Raw genomic sequence first — 24,829 nt, forward strand, 5'->3', positions numbered from 1 at the left:
GGGTGATTGTACCCTGAAAGGACATTTTTGGTTTGGGAGGTGATGGGAAAAGTAGCACTACTGGCATCTCATAGGCAGAGGCCAGAAATGCTGGTGCCGACAGGCACGTTCCTTCAATGCACAGGGCAGACCCCTGAAACAAATTAGCTCTCCTCTAGTGTCAGCTGTGCTGAGGTTGAGAATCCCTGAATTAGAAAGACTTTGGGAAGAGACTAAAGAATACATTTAATATATTTATGGTCTATCAAGAGGTAGACCTCACCATAGTTAGTAGAAAGACTCTGAATGAGGTGTTAAAAAAGAAAAATAGTCAGAAGAGAAGTAAATAGTGAACAGGAGGTTACAGATGAAGGTACAGGACAGAATTTACGGAAAAAAGGTTAAGAAGAATGAAGTAATCAAATATCTAGAAAGATAGTCAACAAATGGTCTTATTGATCCTTGGTAAATCCTAGAGAACACTGGAAAAGCCAGAACTAGGTTGTATGCTTGTGGGGGGAGAGGAGATTATCAGACTGGTTTAGAAACTATCTTCTACAATCTTAATAGAATGTTAAGCTAGAAAGTTACCACATGAGATCATTAGGAAGGTAATTACATATTGGCTTTTTTTGTTTATTTATTTTATTTTGTCTTTGAGACAGAGTCTCACATTGTCACTCTTGGTAGAGTGCTGTGGTATCCTAGCTCACAGCAACCTCAAACTCTTGGGCTTAAGCGTGATGAGACTCTTGCCTTAGCCTCCCGAGTAGCGTGGACTAGAGGCACCCTCCACAACGCCTGGCTATTTTTAGAAATGAGGTCTCACTCTGGCTCAGACTGGTCTTGAGGCTTGAGCTCCGGTAATTCACCTGCCTCGGCCTCCCAGAGTGCTAGGATTACAGGCATGAGCCACTGCGCCCAGCCGTAATTACATATTAACTGACAAGAAGAAATATCTATTTATTCATGCTTAAAGTTTCCGATTACAGTTAAGTCCTGAAAACATCAAACACATAGATTTAATTTAGAATTAGTCACATTTCTAAAGAGCCAACTTAAAATAACATATTTTCATGTCATTTCATTTCATGTTACCTGTAGACTCTGACTTTGTACATCATCTAGAGTTGGAAGATCAGCCAGATACTTTTCCAAGGTCTCAATTCTTCTCTGCTTTTCTTTGTTTTGTTCAGATTCCTTCTGGCATTTCTTTTTCAGGCTACTGATGTATCTATCTCTGGTTTTAAGCTAAAGAAAGCAATTATGAATCTTTAGTAGTTTTGACTCATTAAACAAAATAACAAAACCAACATTCCAATTATAGGCAACACTGAATTTACCAACAGTTCCAGGTTATAGTGAAGACCATCAAATTTTCATTATCACTAAAATTAAGAGTTTTGGAGGTATCTGTTAGCTTTTACCACAGATGGTATCCTAAAAATTGCAGTTAGCTGGGAGGCAGTAACGATAGTGTTCCTTGCTTCTACATATGCAAAGTTGCCCAGATCTTCGTTTCAACATTGTTATGTACGTGTTGAAACCATGGGTTAAGTTTAAATAACATTTAAACTACTTCAAAAATGTTGATATTAAACTAATTTATAACTTTCATATGAAAGCTATAACCCAATTATAGCCCAAGAATATGGGGAAAGGGGAAAGGAAGGGCAGGAGAGGGGAAAGGATGGGTGGAGGGTGATTGGTGGGCCCACACTTACAGTGCATCTTACAAGGGTACATGTGAAACTTACTAAATGTAGACTATAAATATCTTAACACAATGACTAAGAAAATGCCATGAAGGCTATGTTAACCAGTTTGACAAAAATATTTCAAATTGTATATAAAACCAGCACATTGTACTCCATGACTGCATTCATGTACACAGTGATAATTTAATTAAAAAAAATTCTTTTAAAAATCAACCATATGCCAGATGATCTATAAAGATAGCACTGATGTATGGGTAGTTTCTAAAAAAAATAAAAAATAAAAAATGTTAACATTGTAACTTGGTACGGAAAAAAGTTATTAGGTACCTAAAAAGGCACAGACACAAAGCTTCAGGGTATAATTTTGAAATCAGTGAAGCAAGTATTCATCTCTGAAGGCATGACTCCAGTAATTTATTTTTTGTATAGCTATATTATCACTTTTCATTTCATATATTCATTTTGTCAATGACATTAGGATCTATTTATTACCTTGAGTGAGGAATAACACTAAGAAGATAAATCCTGTTATATGTATGCATTTATTGGGTCTTTCTTAGGATCAAAAGTGAGTGTTAGTCTTATAGTTTAACCCATGATCTATCAGAAAGGAAAAACACACAGACCATTGGAAATATATAATACAATTCTATTTTAAAATCTAAGGCCCAGAGATCTTTAGTTACTTAATGACAAGTAAGAGAGTCAAAGTTGGAATTTAAATCTAGAGAATCTGAATGAAAGCCGGTGTTCTTTCACTTTTTCCATACAACTCATTAGCAGGTTCTTGTATGTTTTCTAGCAACCATCTTTGCTTGGAATCCCCCATCAACCAAGTCTGCACTTGCTTTAGTAAGTGACCCTGTAAGTTATAAAAGTAAACCGGATTAACTAGCTTATTTTTACTAAATGCTCTCTAATTCACACTCAATTATTTAAATGTCTTAAATGTGCCACGATAACCACTAAAGCAATGACTGGAATAGGTTAGCCATGCTGTCTGCATACAGAGCTGTGCTAGTTTTCCTCCACTTCTTTTGGTCAGCCAACCGTCTTCTTCAACATCATGTCAACCTTGCTGCCCTTAATCACAAATTGCTGTCAACATTCTCTTCCTAGACACAATCACTGTTATTTGTTGAACACAGATAATTATTGAGTCTTGGTTTTTCAGTCCTGCTCCCTGATGAGAAGGTCTTTGTTTTTTGTGTGTTTTTCTTTTCCTTCTTTCTTTTTTTTTTTTTTTAAACTGTCAAGTTTTGTATTCTTTCAGACTAACAGAGGTTACAAAACTCTAAACTGCACAAATTTCACTCAGGTAAATGAGACATGACTGACAAATAGTCACTATTCTATTTAACAAAGATTAAGTTTTCTTTCTCAAAGAGCTATGATGTAATACTGATAGTACTCCTAGAAGGTAATTAGGTGGGCTGTGTTTCAGAAATAGCTTACGGTTATTTTTCTTTATTCTAAATACAATAATTAGAATAAAATAGGTCAGTGAGGAAATGTTTCAATTTTTTTTATAATTCACTATTATTAGAACCAAAGTATGAACTGTAGAGCTAAATTATCTTGAATTTTACTCGTGTCTTTTTACTTGTCCCATTCTTTCTCGTTTTTTAAGTGAGGGTGCCATGTATACTCACAGGATCTTTGTGAAGATTAGTATTAAATGAGATAGTGCACTTAATGTACATTAACATGTCTAGCTCATAAAAGAAAGAGCTCATCAAAGGGTAATTTCCACTATTCTTATCATATTAAAAGTTTTTCTGTCATAGAATCAGTCTTAATGGGGATTATGGAGAGGAAATGCAGAAGGAAATAATATAATCCAACTCGTTTGGGCCCCAAGTGCTATACAGTTGATCTGTTACCAAGGAGCCTACTCTCTAGCCTCTGCACTTCCTTCAGAAACCCAAGCCATCCCTGTGGGCTCTAAGAAAAACTCTACCCTCTACATTCACCCCTTATCCTTATGTTTCCCTGGTATATATATTTCTATTCCTAATTGTTTCACTTCACTCAGGAATAGAGAAGCTATGCCTTTTTCCAAGAGTAACTGTGCTACCCTGGCATCTGTTCTCAACCCTTCCCTATGTCTCTTAGAGGAAGATACATATGCTCCACCATGTACCCACCCTGACATTTTTTATCTCTCTTTCTCTCTCTAATTGCTCTTTCCTTAGCCTTTTATGTAGGGCTATCTCACTGTTATTCCCCTCCATACACAAATTACTCGAGAGAATATATTCATTTATTCAATATGCCAGGCACCATGGATAGTGCTCTTTATGACACAATGACACATTCAGATATAGTCCCTGCCCTCAAAGAGCTTTAAAAGACATATGAAGAATAATTGCAAATTGAGTTGAGCCCTAAGAGGAAAAAAAGGAACAGAATTTTATATACATATGAAAAGAGGAGGGGGAAATATTGAGACTCAAAAAAAGAAAAATGAACAGGTGACCAGGAAGTGGGAGGAAAAGCCAGCCAAGTAATTATAAGGGGAAAAGGTCACTTTGTGTAAAGATCCTGACACCAGAAACAAAGCCTGACCTATCTGAACATCTGTAAGCCAGTATATCAAGATACAGTTTATCAGAGGAAGATTGTCAGAGCCTAAACAAATATAATTAGCCAATGTCTTTCAGACCAGGGGAAGAATTTGATTCTTCTTTTAAAAACTCAGGGAATGGTGTCAACAAGATGGCAGAATAGGGAACCCCAGACTTTCCTTCCCCATACCAACATATTAAGTTTTTAAAAATGGGAAAATTCCCTAGATAAGAAATACATAAATTAGTCGAAAGGTTTCTGTACCCTGGGATAACAAAAAAATCCAGCCACAGTGAAACCAGCAGAGAAATTTGAGACTCTCTCACTGTAATCCTATCCTTAGAACAGCATAATATGATCAGAAGGAAATCTGCTAGAAAAGGAAACAGGTGGATTGCATGTCTAACACCCCAACTTTCCTGGAGGCTGTTCAAAACTGACTTCTGTCTTGCTTGTCTTGGAATATTAACAGGACTACAATACTGTAGCTGTGATACATCAGAAAGATCAGATCTTTGAGATCAGGGATAGTGGTTTAGGCTGGCAGTATCCATAGCTCATAGAACAAATGGGAAAAAACAAAACAAAACAAAACAAAACACCCCAAAGAACTCCAGATCCAAGCTTCTCCCAGGAAAGGGACAGAGCATCTAACAATCCAATTTTTCAGAAGGCTTCCCAAGGGACATGCTTTAATCTCATTTGTCTCAGAGTACTGATGAGAACTGGCCCACTTTTAAAGCCTGGGGATGTTGAGAACAAAGAAAGTGAGTTAGATTAGCACAGCAGTATGAAAAGCCTCTATATCTTTGGCCAAACTGATTCGTGATGGTCTTCTTCTGTACAAGGTCAGTCCATGAAGAGTAAGAGAGGTACCTGTTTTACCTAATACACAGATACCAATTTAAAAGAGAGAATATGAACAAGCAAGGGAATTGTGTCCAAAACAAAGATATAAAATATATCTCCTGAAACCAAACCTAATGAAACCAAGATATACCATTTCCCCAAAAAAGAGAATTCAAAGTAAGCAATATAAAGATGCTCAATGAAGTCAAAAGAACAATAAATGTACAAAATAAAAATTACAATAAGAGAAAATATTTTAAAATATCAAACAGAAACCTTGGAGCTGAAAGTTATAATAAATGAACTAAATAATTCACTAGAAGCATATAATAGCAAATTAGATCAAGCAGAAGAGCTAAGCAAACTCAAAGACAGGTCTTTTGAAATGATCCAATTAAAGAAACAAAAAGAAAAAAATTAAGAAAGAGTATAGAAAGCTTAAGGGACTTATGGAACACCATTAAATAGGCCAGTATACATATTATGTGATTTCCAGAAAAATAAGCAAGAAAGGGAAGAAAGCTTATTCAAAGAAATAACCCCAAACTTTCCAAATCTGTGTATGAATGGAAGAATCCTGGATGTAGAAGACTTCAGATGCACAAGGCCCAAATAAGATGAATCCAAAGAAAACCATATGGAGGAACATCCTCACCAAAAGTCAAAGAGAAAAACTCAGAAGCACGAAAAGAAAAACGACTTGTGACATACAAAACTTGCAAAACAGTAGAAAGGGGGATGAAATATTCAAAGTGCTGAAAGAAATTAATTGGCAACTAAGAATCCTATGCCTAGCAAAAATGTCCTTTACAAATGAAGGAGAAAAAGATTTTCCCAGACAAAAGCTGAGAGAATTAATTACCACATTGCCTTGTAAGAAATGTTAAAGAGAATTCTTCAATTTAAAATAAATAGATGCTAAACAGCAATACAAAAGTGAAAGAAAGTACCATCATCCCTTGATAAGTGGGGAATTATTTCCAGGACCCCTGTGCGTACCCAAATCCATGCAAACACAAGTCCCACAGTCAACACTGTAGAACTTGCACATAGGAAAAGGTCTTCCATATAAACAGATTTTTGTATCCCATGAACACTGTTTTGTTGATCTGTGTTTTGTTGGAAAAAACCCACACGTAATTGGACTCAACAAAGCTCAATCACATCTTTCTTACTCAAGAGTCAACTATATAAAACTTGCTAGTAAAGAAAAATATACAGTGCCGGCCCCATATACCGAGGGTGGCAGGTTCAAACCCAGCCCCAGCCAAACTGCAACAAAAAAATAGCAGGGTGTTGTGGCAGGTGCCTGTAGTCCCAGCTACTCTGAGGCAGGAGAATCACCTGGGCCCAGGAGTTGGTGGTTGCTGTGAGCTGTGTGATGCCATGGCACTCTACTGAGAGCGATAAAGTGAGACTCTGTCTCTACAAAAAAAAAAAGAAAAAGAAAGAAAGAAAGAAAGAAAAATATACAGATAAATGCAGATTACTGTAATGTTTTAACAGCAGTGGAGAAAAACCACCTTTAATTCTAAGTTTAAAGAAAAATTATTAAAAATAAGTATAAAATCTTCCAATACAAACAATATAAAAAGATATAACTTGTAATATCAGTAACACAAAACATGTGGAGGAGGAAGCATAAAAATTTTATGTGACTGAAGTTATTAGCTTAAAATAGCCTATTAAAAATATATTTTATGTAAATCCCTTGTAAGCACAAAGAAAATACCTACACAAGGTACACGAAAGAAAAAAAAGAATTAAGGTATGTCAGTACCAAAATAATAATAATAATAATAAAAACACAAGGGAGAGAGCGTGAGAGGAAAAAAGAGACAAAACAACCAGATGACAGAAAAAGAACAAAAGAACAATACTAAGTTCTTACCTGTGAATAATTACTTGAAATATAAATGGGTTAAGCTCCATAAGCAAAAGATATAGAGTGGCTAAATGGATAAAAAACAAAATGCTGTCCAGGTGTGGTAGCACTTGGGAGGGTGAAGTGGGTGGATTGCTTCAGCTCATGATTTCAAGACCAGTCTGAGCAAAAAGTGAGACCCTGTCTCTACTAAAAGCAGAAAAAGCTGAGGCAAGAGCATCACTTGAGTCCAAGAGTTGGAGGTTGCTGTGAGCTGTGACATCATGGCACTCTGCCCAGGGCAACAGCTTGAGACTGTCTCAAAAAAAAAAAAATGCAACTATATGCTATCTACAAAAGATAAAGTATTCTCTAAAGTATCTTTTAGATGGGACACTCTTAGAATGGAAGTAAAAAGATGGGAAAAGTCAGTCCATGCAAATAGTAACCAAAAGAGAATGACACAGCTATACTTAACAGACAAAATAGACTTTAAGCTAACAACTGCTGCACATACAGATAAGGTTACTGTATAACAATTACGGGACTGATTCAACAGTAAGATATGCATGTAACAGTTATAAATAGATATACACACTCACATTAAAACATATAAATATATAAAACAAACCGATGGATTTCTCAAACAGCAATGCAATTATACAACACTTCAATAACTCACTCTCAATAATGGAGACATAATCTAGATAAAAAGTGAATAAGGAAAAGGTAGAAATGAACAACATAATAGATCAAATGGACCTAACAGCAGCAGAAGATTCATTCTTTTCAAATATACACAGAACGTCCTTCAGTACAGATCACATGACAGGTCATAAAACAAGTCTTAAAACATTTAAGGTGACTGAAATCATTCCAAGTACATTTTCCAATCACAATGGGCTGAAACTAAAAGTCAGTAATAGAAAATGAGAAAATTCACAAATATGTAGAAATTAAACAAATACTCTTAAAACAATCATTGGGTTAAAGAAGAAATCAAAAAGTATCAAAAATACTTTCTGACAAACTTTCAAAAATGAAAGCATAGTATAGCAAAACTTACAGGATGCAGTCAAAGCAGTACTAAAGTTTATAGGATAAATGCCTGCATTAAGAAAGATTTAAAAAAAAACCCCACCTTTACACCTAAGGAAATAGAAAAAAAACAAATTAGCAAAGAAAGGAAATTATAACAAAGATCAGAACAAAAGTAAATAAAATAGAGAATATAAAAACAGGCAAAAAATTGACAAAACTAAAAGTTTTTTGAGATGTTAGAACTTAGAAGAAACAGGTACTTCCTAGAATAATACAATTATGCTAAGACCAAATCAAGAAGAAAGAGAAAGTCTGAACAGACCAATTAGACACAAGATGGAAAAAGTAATCAAAATATTCCCAAGAAAGTAACTCCAGGACCAAATGGCTTCACCAAACATTTAAAAAAAATTTTAAATTCCTTAAACTCTTCCAAAAAAACAAAACAAAATAAACAACAACAACAACAAAATACGCATACACAAGAAAAAGAAATATGTCCAAACTCATTCTATGAGGCCAGAAACACCCCAGTAGCAAAGCCAGATAAAGACACTACTAGAAAACAAAACTACAGGCTAATATCCTTGATGAACAGAGATGTAAAAATACTCAACAAAATACTGGCAACACTCTATTCATCAACAGTACATTAAAAGAACCACATGCCATGATTAAGTAGAATTTGTCCCAGGATGGAAGGATGGTTCAACATGTGCACATTAATCAACATGACACACCGCAGTAACAGAATGAAGGTTTAATATGACGTGATCGTCTCAACAGATGCAGAAAAAGCCCTTGACAAAATTCAAGGCCCTTTCACGATAAAAACTCTCAACAAATCAGGGACAGAAAGAACTTAGCTCAATACAGAAAAGGCCATTACTTAATAAAGACCATAGCTAACATCATAGGCAATGGTGGAAAGCTGAAAGCTTTCCCTCTAAGATCTAGAACAAGGTAAGAATGCCTACTCTTGCCTCTCCTATGGAACATAGTACCAGAAGTCCTAGCCAGAGAAATTAGGCAAGAGAAAGAACAAAAAAGCCATCCAAATTAGAAAGGAAGTAAAATTGCCTCTGTTACAAATGACACGACCTAGAACTCATTTATATCAATCTACATGTAGATAGGAAAGTAGACAGACAGATATCAATATAGAGAAAAACTCTAAAGACACCACAAAAAAACTGCTAGAATAAAAACTATCTTCAACGCATATCAAGTTTCAGTTATAGAAGATGAATAAGTGCTACAAATCTGCTGTATAACCTCATGCCTATAGTTAACAATGCTCTAGTGTACCCTTAAAACTTTGTTACAATGGTAAATCTTCTATTTAATGCTCTTACTACAATAAAAAGAAACGAAGACAATGTGATTGCATTAATGCGTTTTTAACCAGGTAAGGAGAGTGACTGGATCTTTGTTTTAAAAATTCAATCCTCTATACACTCAAGAATGGATTTCAGAAGATGTGAAATAAGTGGAATTTAAATGGTACAAACCCTTGGGAGAACTTGGCTAGTTTATTTTAAATTAAATATTTACTGTATTAACCATATGACCCCGGAGGGTCAAACCTAGGTATGGGTATTGGTTAAATACCCAACTTATTGGTATTTAACCAAGATAAATGACAACATATGTATACAAGAAATCTTGTACAAGAATAATCATAGCAGCCTTAGTCATTTCTCCAAACTGTTAAAAATCCAAATATCCATTAACAGGAGAACAGATTCATTGTGACATATGTAAATAATGGAATACAGCTCAGCAATGGACAGGAAAGACACTGAGTGAAAGAAAACAGACCCAAGAAGATATATACTGTGGGACTCCATTAACGTGAAGTCTGAGATGAGTCAAAACTAATCTGTAGTAATAAAAATCAAACAGTGTCTCAGGGAACGGGAGATACTGACCAGAAAGAGGCACGTGAGAACTTGTTGGGGTGACTGAAATGCGTTGCATCTCATTTGGGGTGGCGGTCACGTTGGTGTGTACCACTAGCAATATTTAGCAAACTGAACATCCAAGACCTGTACATTTTACTAGATATAAATTACGCCTCAATTTTTAAAGTACTACATAATTAAATACATAAAATTACAACAGCAACAAAAGAAACAACTGGGGTGGGAAAACGCAGAGAGGCAGGGCAACTGATATCTTAATTAAGAGATACCAATGAAGAGGTTATTACAAAAGGTTTGCCAAGTGATGATGACTTGGACCAAATATGTGATATCGGACAGGTTCCGTGTGTGTATGTGTGTGTATTTAACAGATAGGCTTGATTATAGAGTTAAAGTTTCTAGCATGAATAAATGCATATATAGAAATGAACACTGAAGACAGTTTTGTTTGAGAAAAATAGGGCAGTTGGAAGACAAACTAAGCATTGTGTTTGGAACGTGAAGTTTGAAGTACCATTTCATCTTTAAGTATGAAATGTCAAATAAGTAGTACATACATAATTGATTTTACTAACTGAAGACCAAGAGTAATAAAAGGTGAAAAAAATCTAGACAAAACATAAAAGTGTATTTTGAAATTTTTATTCCCTGGATCATAATTTCCATCACAATCTTAATCTGTTTTAATTAAGAAATCTCAGGTAAGGGACCATCTTTATTCCTCCCACATGTATATGACCAACAAGTATGTAATTCCATGTTCCCTCAGACTGTGGTATTGTACGAAGCCCCCAGATAAAGAAAAATAGGAAAGTACTTATAAACTGTCAAGTTAACTAAGTTAAAAGACACAGCATGCTGAGATCATGTACAAATTTTGCCAGTTTTTAGAAGATAAAAAAAAATTTTTTTTTTTTTTTTTCAGTTTTTGGCTGGGGCCAGGTTTGAACCCACCAACTCTGGTATATGGGGCTGGCGCCCTACTCCTTTGAGCCAGAGGTGCCTCCCAGAAGATAAAAATTTTAACTCATGTGCATATATGTACAAGCACAAGGATGTCCTGTTCTCTATTAATAGTGCCAAACCTGCCTGAAGAAATCATAGTCACCTGCTCCAAGACCACCTGAATGGAAGGCTCACTTAACAGAATAAGCTGGGCACATGAGCATCAATAAAGAAGTCTAAAACTAGTTCTGCCACCAAGTAGCACCTCACAGATCTGCACCTCTTCAATAAACTGGAGCTAGTGCAAGTTTTATTCGATCTTTAATGACAGTATAATGTAATGAGATGAAATGTGTCAAAATACTTTTAATAAAGGGGCATAAAGATCAAATTTTACATATACCTGGTTATATATGTGTGTGTGTGTGTGGTGTGTGCATGCATAATCAGGGGCTTCAGATTAATAAGCTGAAGTCACATCATCATGAAAGATAGACTAGCTTCATTTCATTTATTAACCTTTATGTACAATATGACAAAAAGAATGGAGAACAGTTACTGGTATAGGCAAAGCAAATGACTTTGTAACGCACTATTAGGAAGATATAATACATAGGAGTATTTTTATCCCTCAAGGAAATCTTGGGTTTTTGCAGATAGCAGTGTTTCTTAAAAGTCCCTAAAAACTTAACCACTTCCATGTGGATGTAATATTAACTTGGTATGACTCCTGGCACAATGTAAATAACAGACAAATAATATATTGAAGAAATATTGTTGACTTAATGCAACTTTATTATTAATAAAAACACTCACCTTTTCCTCCAATTTCTTCTTCTCTTCACTAAATTGGCTTATTTTTTGTTTGAGAAACTCATTGAGCTGTAAAACTTCTTTCTCAGCAGATGCAAGCTTTTGCTCAAGTTCTTCTTGCTGGGAATGGGATGCTGATTCCTCTGAAAATGGAGACGGGAGTGAAGTATTCTCATATTGTGGCTATTGGGAAAGGACATAAAGAAGGTGCATCATTAAAAGGTTACTAAACTTGAACAAATGGAACAAAACCAGAAATGTGACTCAGTACATGTACAAAGAATACATATAGGTTTTAGCACAAAAGCCCAGCTCTTCTGCCCCCTAGTTAAGTGCCATGATTAAAGCTAATTATTTACCATGGCTAAGCCTTGTTTTTCTCATCAATAAAATAGCAATATTAGAGAACCTTTTTCTAAGTGAATTATCCTAAGAATGGAAAATTAAGCATTACAAGTACACTCTGAGTACTGTGTACTACTAAATTGGAATAGTAGTTAACCACTATATGCTCACATGAGAGAAAAACTCCATGAAATCTAAGTAGGGGGGAGAGGGCGGGGATTGGGTATATTCCCACCCAACAGGTACATGCATGGGTATCCTGCACATTTCCTGGGTGAAAGACAAAACTATAACTGGGACTTTAACCTTACAAAAGAAAATCATGTAACCTAATTGTATGTACCCTCATATTAATCTGAAATAAATAAATAAATCATAAATAATAAAGCCTACTTTGCAGGCTATTTTAAAGAATATAGTATAATTTTAAGGTTCCTAGCACATAGCAGAAGCTTAATGAGAGGCAGTTATTATGGCTTAAAAGTACACCCAGAAATGTAAACAGTACATTATATACATTCATTATACAGCAGTGTAAGTTCTACCAAAATAAATTCCTTCACAGGTAACATTTCCAGCTAATATTAAATTCAATAAGCATTAATAGAATGCTTTCTAAGGTTCGTGAAATCAGAGATTTTTTTGCATCTTATTCTGTATTCCAATTGCCAAGAGAAACGTCTCCCACAGAATAGGTGCTCAAAAAATAATTGTTAAATGAATAAACTTATTATTGCTTCTATGAGCAAGGTCTTGAAGAAAATTTTTTTGAAGAGGAAGATTTCCTTCTTCCCTTTCCCCTTGCAGGATTAAAACCTAGAGGGGAGTAAGAAAATATAAACATTTCTTCAAACAAACACAGAACATGATAATGCTATATATGATATCAATAAAGTACTATAGGGCGAAAAGGGAAAGATACTGTTCTTCCATTTTTTCCAACAGATTATTTACCACATACATATGTTAGGCATTGTCGTAAGTGCTGGAGAGTCTACATTTAATAAAAAAAAATCCCACCTTAGATCTGGGAAGTATCACATGAAGAAAGACCAAAACAAAACAAAGGAAAGAAAAGAATAGTAAAACTAAGTGCTGAGTTAGTTGTACATGTAGTAGCTACAGGGCAGTGTTACAGAAGTAAACTTAAACTAAATCTTGAAGAACCAATGCTTTTCCAGAAGGTCAGCATGCAATTCCATAAATACAAAAATAGCCTTAATCATGAGCAAGGTGTTTCAAAGACGGCAGACTCAGGCACTGCCCTATATGAACTCAAATTTAATCAAAGGCAATTGAGAATCCCTTAGACAATTAAAACATAGGAAACAATATAATTTGGTAGCCAAATAAAAGCCAGGTTAAATATAAAGTATTAGAACAGTGGAATAAATGAAGATATTCAAGAGAATTGAAGTGGTGACTTTTGAGATAAATTTTGAAAAATAGGAGGATTCTAACAAGAATGAAGAAAGAAAGAAAGGCTGTCTAGAAAGAACATTCAATAAATATAAAAGAGTACATGCAGGAAGTATTCATCTTTGCTTATGCAGAGAGCATCAGGGCAGTGAAGCTAGACACAAACCTTACATCCTTTACAAAAATTAATTCACAATGGATGACAGACCTAAAAATAAAACACTTACCTATAAAACTCCTAAAAAAATAACAGAATAGAGCCTAGATGACCTTAGCTGCTATGGTGATGACTTTTTAGAAATAACACCAAAGCCATGATCCACTAAAGAAACAACTGATAAGCTATACATTAAAATTAATAACTTTTTCTCTAAAAAAGAAAATGGAAAGAGAATGAGAAGACAAACTACAGACTGGGAAAAATACTTAGCGAAGACACATCTGTTACAAGACTGTTATTCAAAATACACAACAACAGAAAGCAACCCAATTTAAAAATGAGCACAGATCTGAACAGACACCTCACCAAAGAAGACATACAGATGACAAGTAAACACAAGAAAAGATGTTCAACACCACATGTCTTTAGGGAATTACAATAAAGCAACAATGAGATACCACCTCATAAGTATCAGAAGGGCCCAAATCCAAAAGCCTGACAACACCAAGTGCTGCTGAGGATGAGAAGCAATAGCAACTCTGATTCACTGTTACTTGGTATGCAAAATGATACAGCCACCTTGGAAGAAGCTTTGCAAAGAGTCTTCTTTACTTTCTTATAAAACTAAATATACTTACTGCCCAAAGATCCAGCAATTGTGCTCTGTGATATTTATCCAAAAGAGGTGAAAATTTATGTCCACATAAAAAGCTACAAGAGATGTCTATATGTGTAAAAGTTGTGATATTATGAATATATATTTGGTCTTCATCCCTGTGTCTTTAAATACAGCTCCTAAAACAAACCCTGGGAATCTCTGGAGTATTAAGACTGTCTTTTGTATGATGATGAGTTGACTTGTGGCTTGGGTCCCCTAGATAGCCTCTGGATGAGGGCTGGCCACTGTAAAGTCCAAGTATAATTAGAGGGTTAGGACTTTCAGGCCTCTCAACCTATGGAGTTGATCACCAATGGCTAATGATTTAATAATCAATCATGCCTACATAATGAAGCTTCTAAAAAACTCCAAAAGGACTAGGTCCAGAAAGCTTGTGGCCAGTTAACATATGGAGCTTCCTGGAGAGGGTGTGGAAGCTCTATGCCCCCTCTCCCATACCTATGCATCTCTTCCACCTGGCTGGTCATCACTATTCTTCGTAATATCCTTTATAATAAATAGCTAAACCTAAATAAAGTGTTTCTCTGAGTTTTAGCAAATTAATTACACCCAAGAAAGGGGTCATGGGAACCCCAATGTCAGTTGAGGTCAGTCAGTCAGTTGAGAAGCACAAACCACCACAACCTGGGACTTGTAATTGGCATGTGAAGTGAGGAAGAATCTTGTGGGACTAAGACCTCAATCTGTGGGATCTGGTACTATCTCCACACAGATAGTATCAGAATTGAGTTAGAGGACAGACACTTAGCTGGTGTCTGCTGGAGAATCTGAAAAAAAAAAAAAGATTCTTTGCTATATGGGGAAACAAACACTACTTACTTTGGTTTTTCCTGTTACTGTAAGAGCTTTACTCATAATTACCAAAACTTGGCAACAACCAAGATGTTGGTAAATGGATAAATAACCTGATACTAAAAAGAAATGAACTTCAATCCATGAAAATATGTAGAGAAAACTTAAATGCTTATTGTTAAATGTAAGAAGCCAATCTGAAAAGAGACAGTCTGAACAGTATTGTACTGTATGATTCCAATTATGTGACAATTCTGGAAAGACAAAACTATGGAGACGATAAAAAGACTCTGGCTGCCAGGGGTTGGGGGAGTATGGGTTGAATAGAGCACGTACGATTCTTAGAGCAGTGAAACTACTCTGTATGATACTATGTTAGAACATGATACTACATGGTGGATACATGTCGTAAATTTGTCAAAGCCCATAGAATGTACAATACCAGGAATCAACTCTTAATATACACAATGGGCTTTCAGGGATAATGATGTGTCAATATAGGTTCACTGATGGTAAGAAATGTACTCTTGAGATAGGGGATGTTGATAGAGGGGGAGGTTGTGGGTAAATGGGGACATAAGAGATCTCTACAGTTTCTCTTCAATTTTACTATGAATTAAAACTACTTTAAAAATGTATATTAATTTTAAAAAGTTAACACAGGTGTTTCACCTATAATGCATCATACACATTTCTGGAAAACCACTGGAAGATCATGCACTGAAAGTAATAGGGAGGATTAGGGACAGTCCATTCAAACTGATGCAACTACAAACAAGAGTGCTAAGAAAAAAAGAGGGCAGACGACATGGACACCTGGGCAGGCAGCACAGCTGTTGATATTTACAAACCACAGACACACGGGCATAACTCTGGTGTCATTTTAATTAGAGCAGCTCTGTGAGTATTGAAATGGAAGAGGTAGACCTCTGTAAGATGCCACCCAAGTAGGCAGGAAGCAAGGTAATCTGCTGTGCAGTGAACTCGCTAAAGTGGGAAGTAAACCTCTCAGGAAGGGTGCCCACACCGAGGTGTTCTGTTACAATTTTCTTATCATGAAGCTTGACAGGGCTACTGCTGCCAATGTGGCAGGTGATGCTAAGCTTTCTTCCTTACTGCCCAAAGATTCTAATTCTACTCACATTCTTCTTATAACATCCTTTGCTTTACAGGAAAGAAAAAAAAAAGCAAAAGTAAAGTACATATGAACCGGTGAGACTCGAGAACGACACTGACCTCGTTCTCCCATTGACCAGTGTGTGGGAGGAAATTTACACCACAGAAACGTATTTTGTAGCAAGACAAGCGGCAGCTGAAGCTCTATGTGAAATTCAGCATATAGAAAGACAAAAGTCTAAGGCCATAATGTTTCAATTTCTACATTTAATAACATATTTTCAGCCTTCGTCTGTTTTCTGAGTTTCATACACCTAATCCCTGTCTTCCCTTCATTTCTATTACCGCTCCTTCAAGCTCCTTCACAAGCTGTGCCTTCTGCCACCTGACAGAACACTGCTGCTCCCTGTCTTCCGTTCTGGATCTCATTTTCCTCTGATTACACTAAACCCCTCTAGAACACCAAAGCTTCAACATCCACACACTGAACACCTACATCTTATCCCAGGTACCCGGACCTGCATCATTCTCCACCTCAATGTCAAATTTACAATGTATAAGTTTAACTCATTATTTTTCCCCTCTACATCTATCCCTAATGCACTCTCTATTGTAGTCATTGACACTATAAGCCAATCAACTGTCCCATCAATAGCTGAATGAAACTAGGCAATCGCTCAACTCATCACATTAAATAAGTCACTAAATCTGGCCCTTGGTTGAACAGATATTTAACAGCCTCTCTCCCTCTCATCCTGACCACAGTTTTAAAATTAAAGGTTTAAATAAATATGTTTATTTTGGGCCATTCAGATAGCTTCCTGACTGGTTTTCCTGTCTCCAATACCACTTATCTTAAATCTAATCTCTATTGTACATTGAAGTAATCAAACTAGGATACTTTGGAAAGTGACAGAGGGTGCTATTTATAATTATTTTAGTACAACAGGCACAAACTAAGGCAACCCTCAGCAAACTTGGAACAGATGGACCCCTTACCTCTCGTGGCCCCTCTTTACCTCCATCTTTCACGACTACCCTACTTTTCCATATTATGCCTCAGCCTACAGAATAATTTGTAGTTTTCCAAATGCATTATTTTCCCTCATTCCTTTGGGCTCCTTCATATGTTAAACACTATGTCTCAGATGCAATTCATACCCCTTCACCTGACTAAATTAATTTAGCTCACTGGGTTCTCAAATTAGATATCCCTTCCTATAGGGAACCTAATCTTACCTTTGGAAGACTAGTTTATGTGTTTGTAGTAAGGATTCCCAAAACATTTCATAAGACAACACTTTGGGGCACCTCTAACATTCTGTAATTATCTGTTGTTTATCTGTGTTCCCCCTTAGACTACATATATCTTGAGGGAAAAACTAACTTTATTCATATTTACCTTACTAGACCTAATCCATAGTGAAGATAAATAATTTTTAGAAAAATGGCTATTTTTAAGGAATTTTTAAGAAAATTGATATAGTTATTATCCTTCTGTAAACTTTAATATCCATAAGATCCATAATAGGCATAAACTGTTCTTCATTTTTGTGGCCCCAGTATTTAACACACTAGACGTTTAATGTTTTGTTGAACAGGCTCATTTGTAAAGGTCAGACTCAGTTATTAAATGTTCATCAGAACCAAGGACGTGGTGGTAGAAAAAGAAATAGTAGAAAAAATGATATAAATGGAGGGAAAAGGATAGAATGTACAGAAAACAAATGATGCATCAATAAAGCTTATCAATTTACCCAACATATCTATACAAAATGAAAACAAGTCCTTCATATTTTGTTTTTTTCTATGAAGACCTATTAACTACAATGGACATTTTGTTGCAATGTAAACATAAACTACTCTTTGGTCCTACCAATTGTACCACTAAAACTATTTAGAAAGTTTTAGATTTTAGGATAAAGACATGGTTCTTATTCTCTACCTATGAGACTGAGTGACATCTACCTCTAAGGTCACCTAAAACTGCAAGGTCAGTGCAAGTTTTTAAAAGGCAAATGATCGACCCATGAATGGATTAATAAATTATGGTATATGTATACCATGGAATACTATGTAGCATTAAAAAAGATGGAGACTTTACCTCTTTTATGTTTACATGGATGGAGCCAGAAAATATTCTTCTTAGTAAAGTATTATCTCAGGAATGGAAAAAAAAATATCCAATGTACTTAGTACTACTATGAAACCAATTTACAATCACTCACACTTTCATATGAGAGATGAATCATTACTATAGCCCAGGATGAAGGAGGGAAGGAGAGGGGGATTGGAGGGGGAGGTGGTTCGTAGAGAAAGGATTAATGGTGGGACCACACCTATGGAACATATTGCAAGGGTACAAGTCAAATCTATCAAGTATTGAACACAAATGTCTTAATACTGTGATTAAGTAAATGAGGTGAAAGCTATGTAGTAGGATGTAAGCACTCCAATTTGTACAAATAATCAACATGTTGAATCCCACAAAGGCATAAATGTATTCATGATCTATGTATATATGACTTAATTAAAAAAAGGAAATTAAAAAAAATCACCTAAAAAATAAAAAAAAAGGCAAATGAAAGTTCCTTCTCAAGAATGTTTTCCATGTATAAATTCATAAAAGAATGTTATTTTTATATTACTAATTGACTTTATTTACTCTAAAATATACAGAATATTAAAAGCACAATTTTCTATTGTTATGGAATCAGGATGAATAAGTTATTGACCAGAAAAGTATGCATGTACAAAATTCTGGGCAGAAAAAATAAAGTTGTCCATAGAACCAAGGCAAAAAGTCCTCTGCTAAAGAAATATTTTACTACTGTATCTGTTGGTTTTTTCTAACCTGACATTGCATCAGCTCCCTATCTATCTGCTGGCAAGTTTATATTAATATATTTATCACACCCATGTAGTATTAGGATTTTCCTTATATTTCCTTTTATGAGTTTTTCTTACCAAAATCAAAACTTCTCAATGATAATTCTTCACATAATTCAGAATCTTCTAATATTTGTAATGGTTTTCCCATATCTTTTCAGATCTACATCTTTTTATCTGCCCTTGCAGACTAACTCGGAGAGCCCTCTACTGGCCTGATGCTGTGTCAAAAAAATTTTACTTCATCATCCAGATAATCTATTTTTATATGCTTTCAGTAATAAAATAATAATTGTATAACTAAAGGAAAACTTTTATTCAGAAATACAAAACTGTAAAGATAAAATTAATGTTTATACTAAAACACTGTTATCAAAGCAAATTATACTATTTACATAGCATAGAAAACACAGTTTTCAATAACTGTACACTATTAATCTCAGTACTGCACCACAGAGTGCCATCACACCACAGAAGTCCTAAGTGAGACCACAGTATAATGTATTTTGATACATTAGTAACTAAAGTAAGAAAGGCAAGTTGGAATCTCTGTTACCTACCTGCCTCTGTCTCAAGTAAATCTGATAGTTATTTGGTCTTCAATATTTCATGATTTTAATATACCAATGCCTTTAGTATTTATAAACATATTTGAAGATATAATAAAGGGAAACATTCACTTAAAATAATATTTTTTAAATCTAAGAATAAAGATCTTAATGAAGAAGACAAAAAAAATTTTTATGAATTGAAGTATATACCACCATGAAGGTATTAGGCCTCACTTCTAATGCCAATAAAAATGCTAACAGATTTTTTTCTTTTGGAAATAAGCCAATTATAAAGTTTACATAGAAAAACAAATGAACAATTTTAAGAAAAACTCTTAGAAGAAGAGTAATAGTTGGGGAAACTAGCTCTTCTAGTCATATAAATGTTATAAAGCCTCACAAACTCTGTGTCCCCCTTAAACTGTAATCTCCTTATAGGCAAACTAACCTCATTCACACTTGTTTTCTTAGGGCCTAGACACTATTATACCCATAGTGAACACAAATAAAAATTTAGAACAAAATAGTGAACAAATAAAGATAATAAGTAAACTTGTATTCCTAAATAGTCTCTCCACCTGTAAGTTTAGAGATTGAGGAAGGCAGGAACTATTTATTTTTCACTTTTAGGGCATCAGAACTTAGCATAGTTGATGTCTAATTATCATTTTGTTAAATGGACTCATTTGTAAAGGGAAGACTCATTTATAAAATGCTCATTAGAATTAGAGAGATTCACTGTAGGAAAATTACATAGAGGAAAAAGGAATAGCAAAATGAATAGAAAATATTACGATAAATTTGAAAAAAGTATATTCAAATCAAGTTATAGTTAAAAAGCTAATTTATTTTATATATAAAGTGCTCTTAAAACAATGAGCAAAAACCTAAAACCTAACATAAAAAATGAGCAAAGTATAGGAAGAAAAGAAAATTCACAGAAAAAGAAATGTGAATGGATCTTAAACATATAAAAAGCAGTTCAACATCACTCTTAAGAGAAATGTGTTAAAATCATATGGAGCTAACTCCCCCTTGCCTTTTATATAAACCTGCTACAAAAGCACAAACTCCCAAATTTGATAAAATACTGTTACTGTTAGCAAGACTGGCTGGCCACTTCACAAGTTTTTGAATAAAAAGTTCACAAGTTTGAGCAATAAAATCACAAAATCATACAACACCTAGAAATTTCACTTCTGAGAATTTAGCTTGCAAAAATATTTACACATGAGCAAAATAATGTTTATAAAAGGCTATATTTCAAAGTATTATTTATCATAACCTCAAACTGGAAACAACCCAAATTTTGATGCTTAGGGGATGAACTGAATAAACTATGCTAACTCCATGAAATGGAAAATCACGTAGCTGTAAAAAAAAAAAAAAAAAGAAAAAAGAAAAGAAAAGAAAAGAGCTGTTACCTATGCAATGTCATGGAAGTAATCACCATATTTTAGATAATTTTATGTAATACAAAGGAAAATGGCCAAGGTGCCAGATAATGTATATATTCTAATATTTTTTATACTTGTAGAGGGATAAAATACATTTATATCTGCTAATGATATACCTCAGCTCTGGAAGATTACACTAGAAAGTGATCACAGTAATTGCTATGTGTAGAGCAGGTGTGAACCGGACAGATGGAAGTGAGTATCTTTTATCACACATCAATATGAACCATGTTAAATTTAAAAAATTAACTTAAAACACCCTAATGTCATAAGATAAGTACATTAGTAACACAAGATTTACACTAAAACTACAAAATCTTCTGTAGTCTTACCTGCAAAGTAGCCACATAAGAATCATCACAATTTACATAATGTCCTAACATGGCATGTTGTGCCCGTAATTCATTATCCCGTATCCTCTCATGTAAGTGGGTAATTTGTTGCTTCTGCCTAGAAGAGATAAGTTAAGGTCACATTATAAAAAAGATACTTTTCTAAAATGTATTTTTATAATCAGAACCTTTTTAGTATTCTAATAATATTATAAAAGAGTTTAAAAGTATTATCAATTTTAAAAATCACAAGAAATCATTATAAACCACAGTACCATGTGTGGAATTAGAGTAAAAGTTTATTTACTATAGAATACTACCAGCATTCTACAGAAGACAGTATTTTGTAGAATACTTTATTAGATTCTAACAAAGCCATGCTTTGCTTTCTTTCTTCTTGTTTTCTAATTTAATAAATGTTATATCCTTAGTCGAGAATGCCATTACCTTAGAAATAATTCTTTTCATTCATAAAAATTCTGTTTAATACTTCATATCAAATGAAGCTTTTGAGAATCTCATTGTCAGGGGTGAAAGTGTAATAGTTTCATAAGGATCTTCTATCCCAATTGCTATCCTTGGCCTGCATCTTCTCCTAAAACATTGTAGGTTACATGGTTTACATAAAAACGTCCACAATGATGATGAACTAGCTCAGTGACAGAAGTCCATCTTTAGACAGCTCTGACATTTCATTTAATAATATAAGGTCATGTTGGAAACAGACACATTGAAGTTCAAGTTATTCTTCAGCATCTCATAGCTTACTTTAAGAATGTTATTTAACTTCTATGAGTATGTATCCTTATAAACTTTAAAACTGACATGTGCCAGGCATGACACTAAGTCCTTTGTATACAGTGTCTCTTATCTTCAAAAACTTAACAAGTCACATAACAAACTTACGAGAAGAGTGAGCACAACCTTTTGAGAAATCATATAGTGTGAGTTAAGAAACAGCTTTATGTTTTTCAAAATAACTAAATTTTGGATCAAGCTAAGTTGTATATTTCGGACTATATCAATGACCTTTTTGTATCCAGAGTCATTTTTATTTTTCAAAAAATGGGCTGTTCTTTAAGAAAATCCATATAGAAAAAATTAAATAGGAAATAGTTAAGTTAGGTAAGATCAGTCATATAAACCTTATCAAATAATTTGAAGCTTTACAAAAAACAAACAGAAAACCCCTTCCTATGTCAGCCAAGATGGAGTAGCAGGAACTGGTTTTGGCCTCTTGCCTGAAACAAATTTTTTTTTAAGTCAAAATACAGAAAACAAAGATTCTCAAAATACTGGCTATCAGGCAGTTATTAACGGTGATCTCTCACTAACTGTCCCAGCTTACTGCTGAGAGTGTTCAAGCCCCAGAACAAGACAGTGGTCTCCCTGAGATAAAAGAAGAAAAATGACACAGGACTAGGTAATCTGGAGAAATCTAGTTCATAGTGCTGAGTGACCACTGAGAATTCAGTTGAATACTAATTAATACCTGCATGAGGAATCCAGTAAGGTATGTGTGGAAGGAGAAAGGCAACCAAATAGATTAGAGGCAACAGTGCTTGAGGCTCACACAGAGCCTGAAATACTGTCTGTCCCAACTCCAGAGTAAAAAACTTCATGATTCACAGAGCATCATTAGTTAGAAACAATTCTCAACTTGGGGCAATTTTAACCATAGGGGACGTTTAGCAACATCTGAAGACATTTCTGAATGTCACAACTGGGGCAGAGTGCTACTACCATCCCTTGTAGAGGCAAGGGATTCTAGCCAATGTCTGCAATGACCAGAATAGCCACCCACAGCAAAGAATTATCTGCCCCTCCCCCCAAAAAAACCCAAAAAACAATAGTGCTGAGGCTAAGAAACCCTGAGTTTCTAAGATAGGCCTTGTCTCAGTAGTGGGGAAAAAATAACCCTGGACAAAATAGCTCTAGTGTCACCTAACAAAACTTAAAAATAAGAATGAAAATTGCTTCCCAGAACAAAGCTCATGAATACAAAAATATGTGACATCTGAAACAAGTTAAAAGTCATAATGGCTAACATCAAGTCAAAACAGTTACCAGGGGATGGCACCCATAGCTCAGTGGGTAGGGTACCAGCCACATACATCAAGGCTGAAAGATTTAAACCTGACCCAGGCCAGCTAAAAACAACAATGATAACTGCAACAACAATAAAAAATAGCTGGGCGTTTGGCAGGCATCTGTAGTTCCAGCTACTTGGGAGGCTGAGGTAAGAGAATTGCTTAAGCCCAAGAGTTGGTATGAGGTGTCATGCCAGGGCAACAGATTGAGACTCTGTCTCAAAAAAGAAAAAAGAAAAAAAAATGTTACCAGGAATACAAAAAGACAGGAAAATATAAGCCAGGTTAAAAATAAAAACCAATCAATCAACTAGAAGTCTGTCAGAACTGATAAGAGTATAAGGACACAAAGTCAGATATTACTAATGTATTCATATGCTTAAGCTAAAAAAAAAAACAAAAAAAAGGATAAATGGGATTGAGGGTAGATTAGACATTGCAGAAGAAAAATAAATTTGAAAACAAAGCAATGTAAACTATCAAAAAAATGCAGAGAAAAAACAGACAAATTAAAAAAGAAAAACAAACTTAGAACCTCTTAGAACATCAATGAGGTAAAAGAATATCACATAAGAGACCAAATATATGTATAATTGGAAATCCTAAAGGGGAGCTGGGGCAGAGAGAGGCAGAAAAATATTCACAAAAAACAGGGTGGGAGACAGAGCAATAGGGAGGACCAGAAGGATCATTCAGTTGAACTCTTCTAGAACAACTGCAAAAAAAAGAGAGAACCCAGCCATACCTGGCATAGGGACCTTATGGGTCATAGCTCAGGAAGCACAGTGAGGAGGTGGTGAGCTGGATACAGTGAATGATCCAGTGCAGTGGAAATCTGATGAATTAGGCAAGGAACTGCCACCAGCTGGAATCAGCTGGCCGCCCACAGAGGCCGGGGACAGAAGGAAGCCTTTCTGGAGTTGTTAGTAGTTGTGGAAAGCTATTCACTGAGTGGAAAGCTTGAAAGAGTGGGCAGACTTGAATAGTGCACAGCATCAAGATTGGTGTGACGAATGTGTCAGAGGTTTGGTGGCTGGCAAGTCAGTCATACTGAGATAAGTCTCAGTGGCCAGGGGACTGCCAGTGTGGGAAGGTCATGAGAAGGTCTTAGCAGGGGCCTAATGCATGGCACAGGAGTCTTAACTCTGTCTGCTGAGATCAGAACTCCACTCATGGGTAAGGCTGAGGATTCCCATACCTCATGGGAACTAGAGTCAGGGAGCACTGTGAGACCTGCCACTGAAGGATTCTTGTGAGCTTTAAAATCCCAACCTGGCAGGGTCTGAAAGCTGAGGAA

At 35.2% G+C, this 24,829-nt stretch overlaps 1 protein-coding gene across 1 annotated transcript in view; it reads right to left on the bottom strand.

The window, feature by feature from the left end:
• The window catches only part of CEP85L (centrosomal protein 85 like), a 157,572-nt gene that overhangs the window by 25,416 nt on the left and 107,327 nt on the right, over nucleotides 1-24,829 (bottom strand). The window contains exons 5-7 of the mRNA XM_003781627.3: nucleotides 21,443-21,560; nucleotides 11,706-11,885; nucleotides 1,078-1,230 (exon numbers count right to left, since the gene is read on the bottom strand). Coding sequence (XP_003781675.1) covers nucleotides 1,078-1,230; nucleotides 11,706-11,885; nucleotides 21,443-21,560 — 451 coding nt within the window. The remainder of the gene's footprint in view (nucleotides 1-1,077; nucleotides 1,231-11,705; nucleotides 11,886-21,442; nucleotides 21,561-24,829) is intronic.

The sequence above is a fragment of the Otolemur garnettii genome, unplaced genomic scaffold (genome assembly GCF_000181295.1).
Source record: "Otolemur garnettii isolate 467f Iridium unplaced genomic scaffold, OtoGar3 scaffold00002, whole genome shotgun sequence".
Lineage (NCBI taxonomy): Eukaryota > Metazoa > Chordata > Mammalia > Primates > Galagidae > Otolemur > Otolemur garnettii.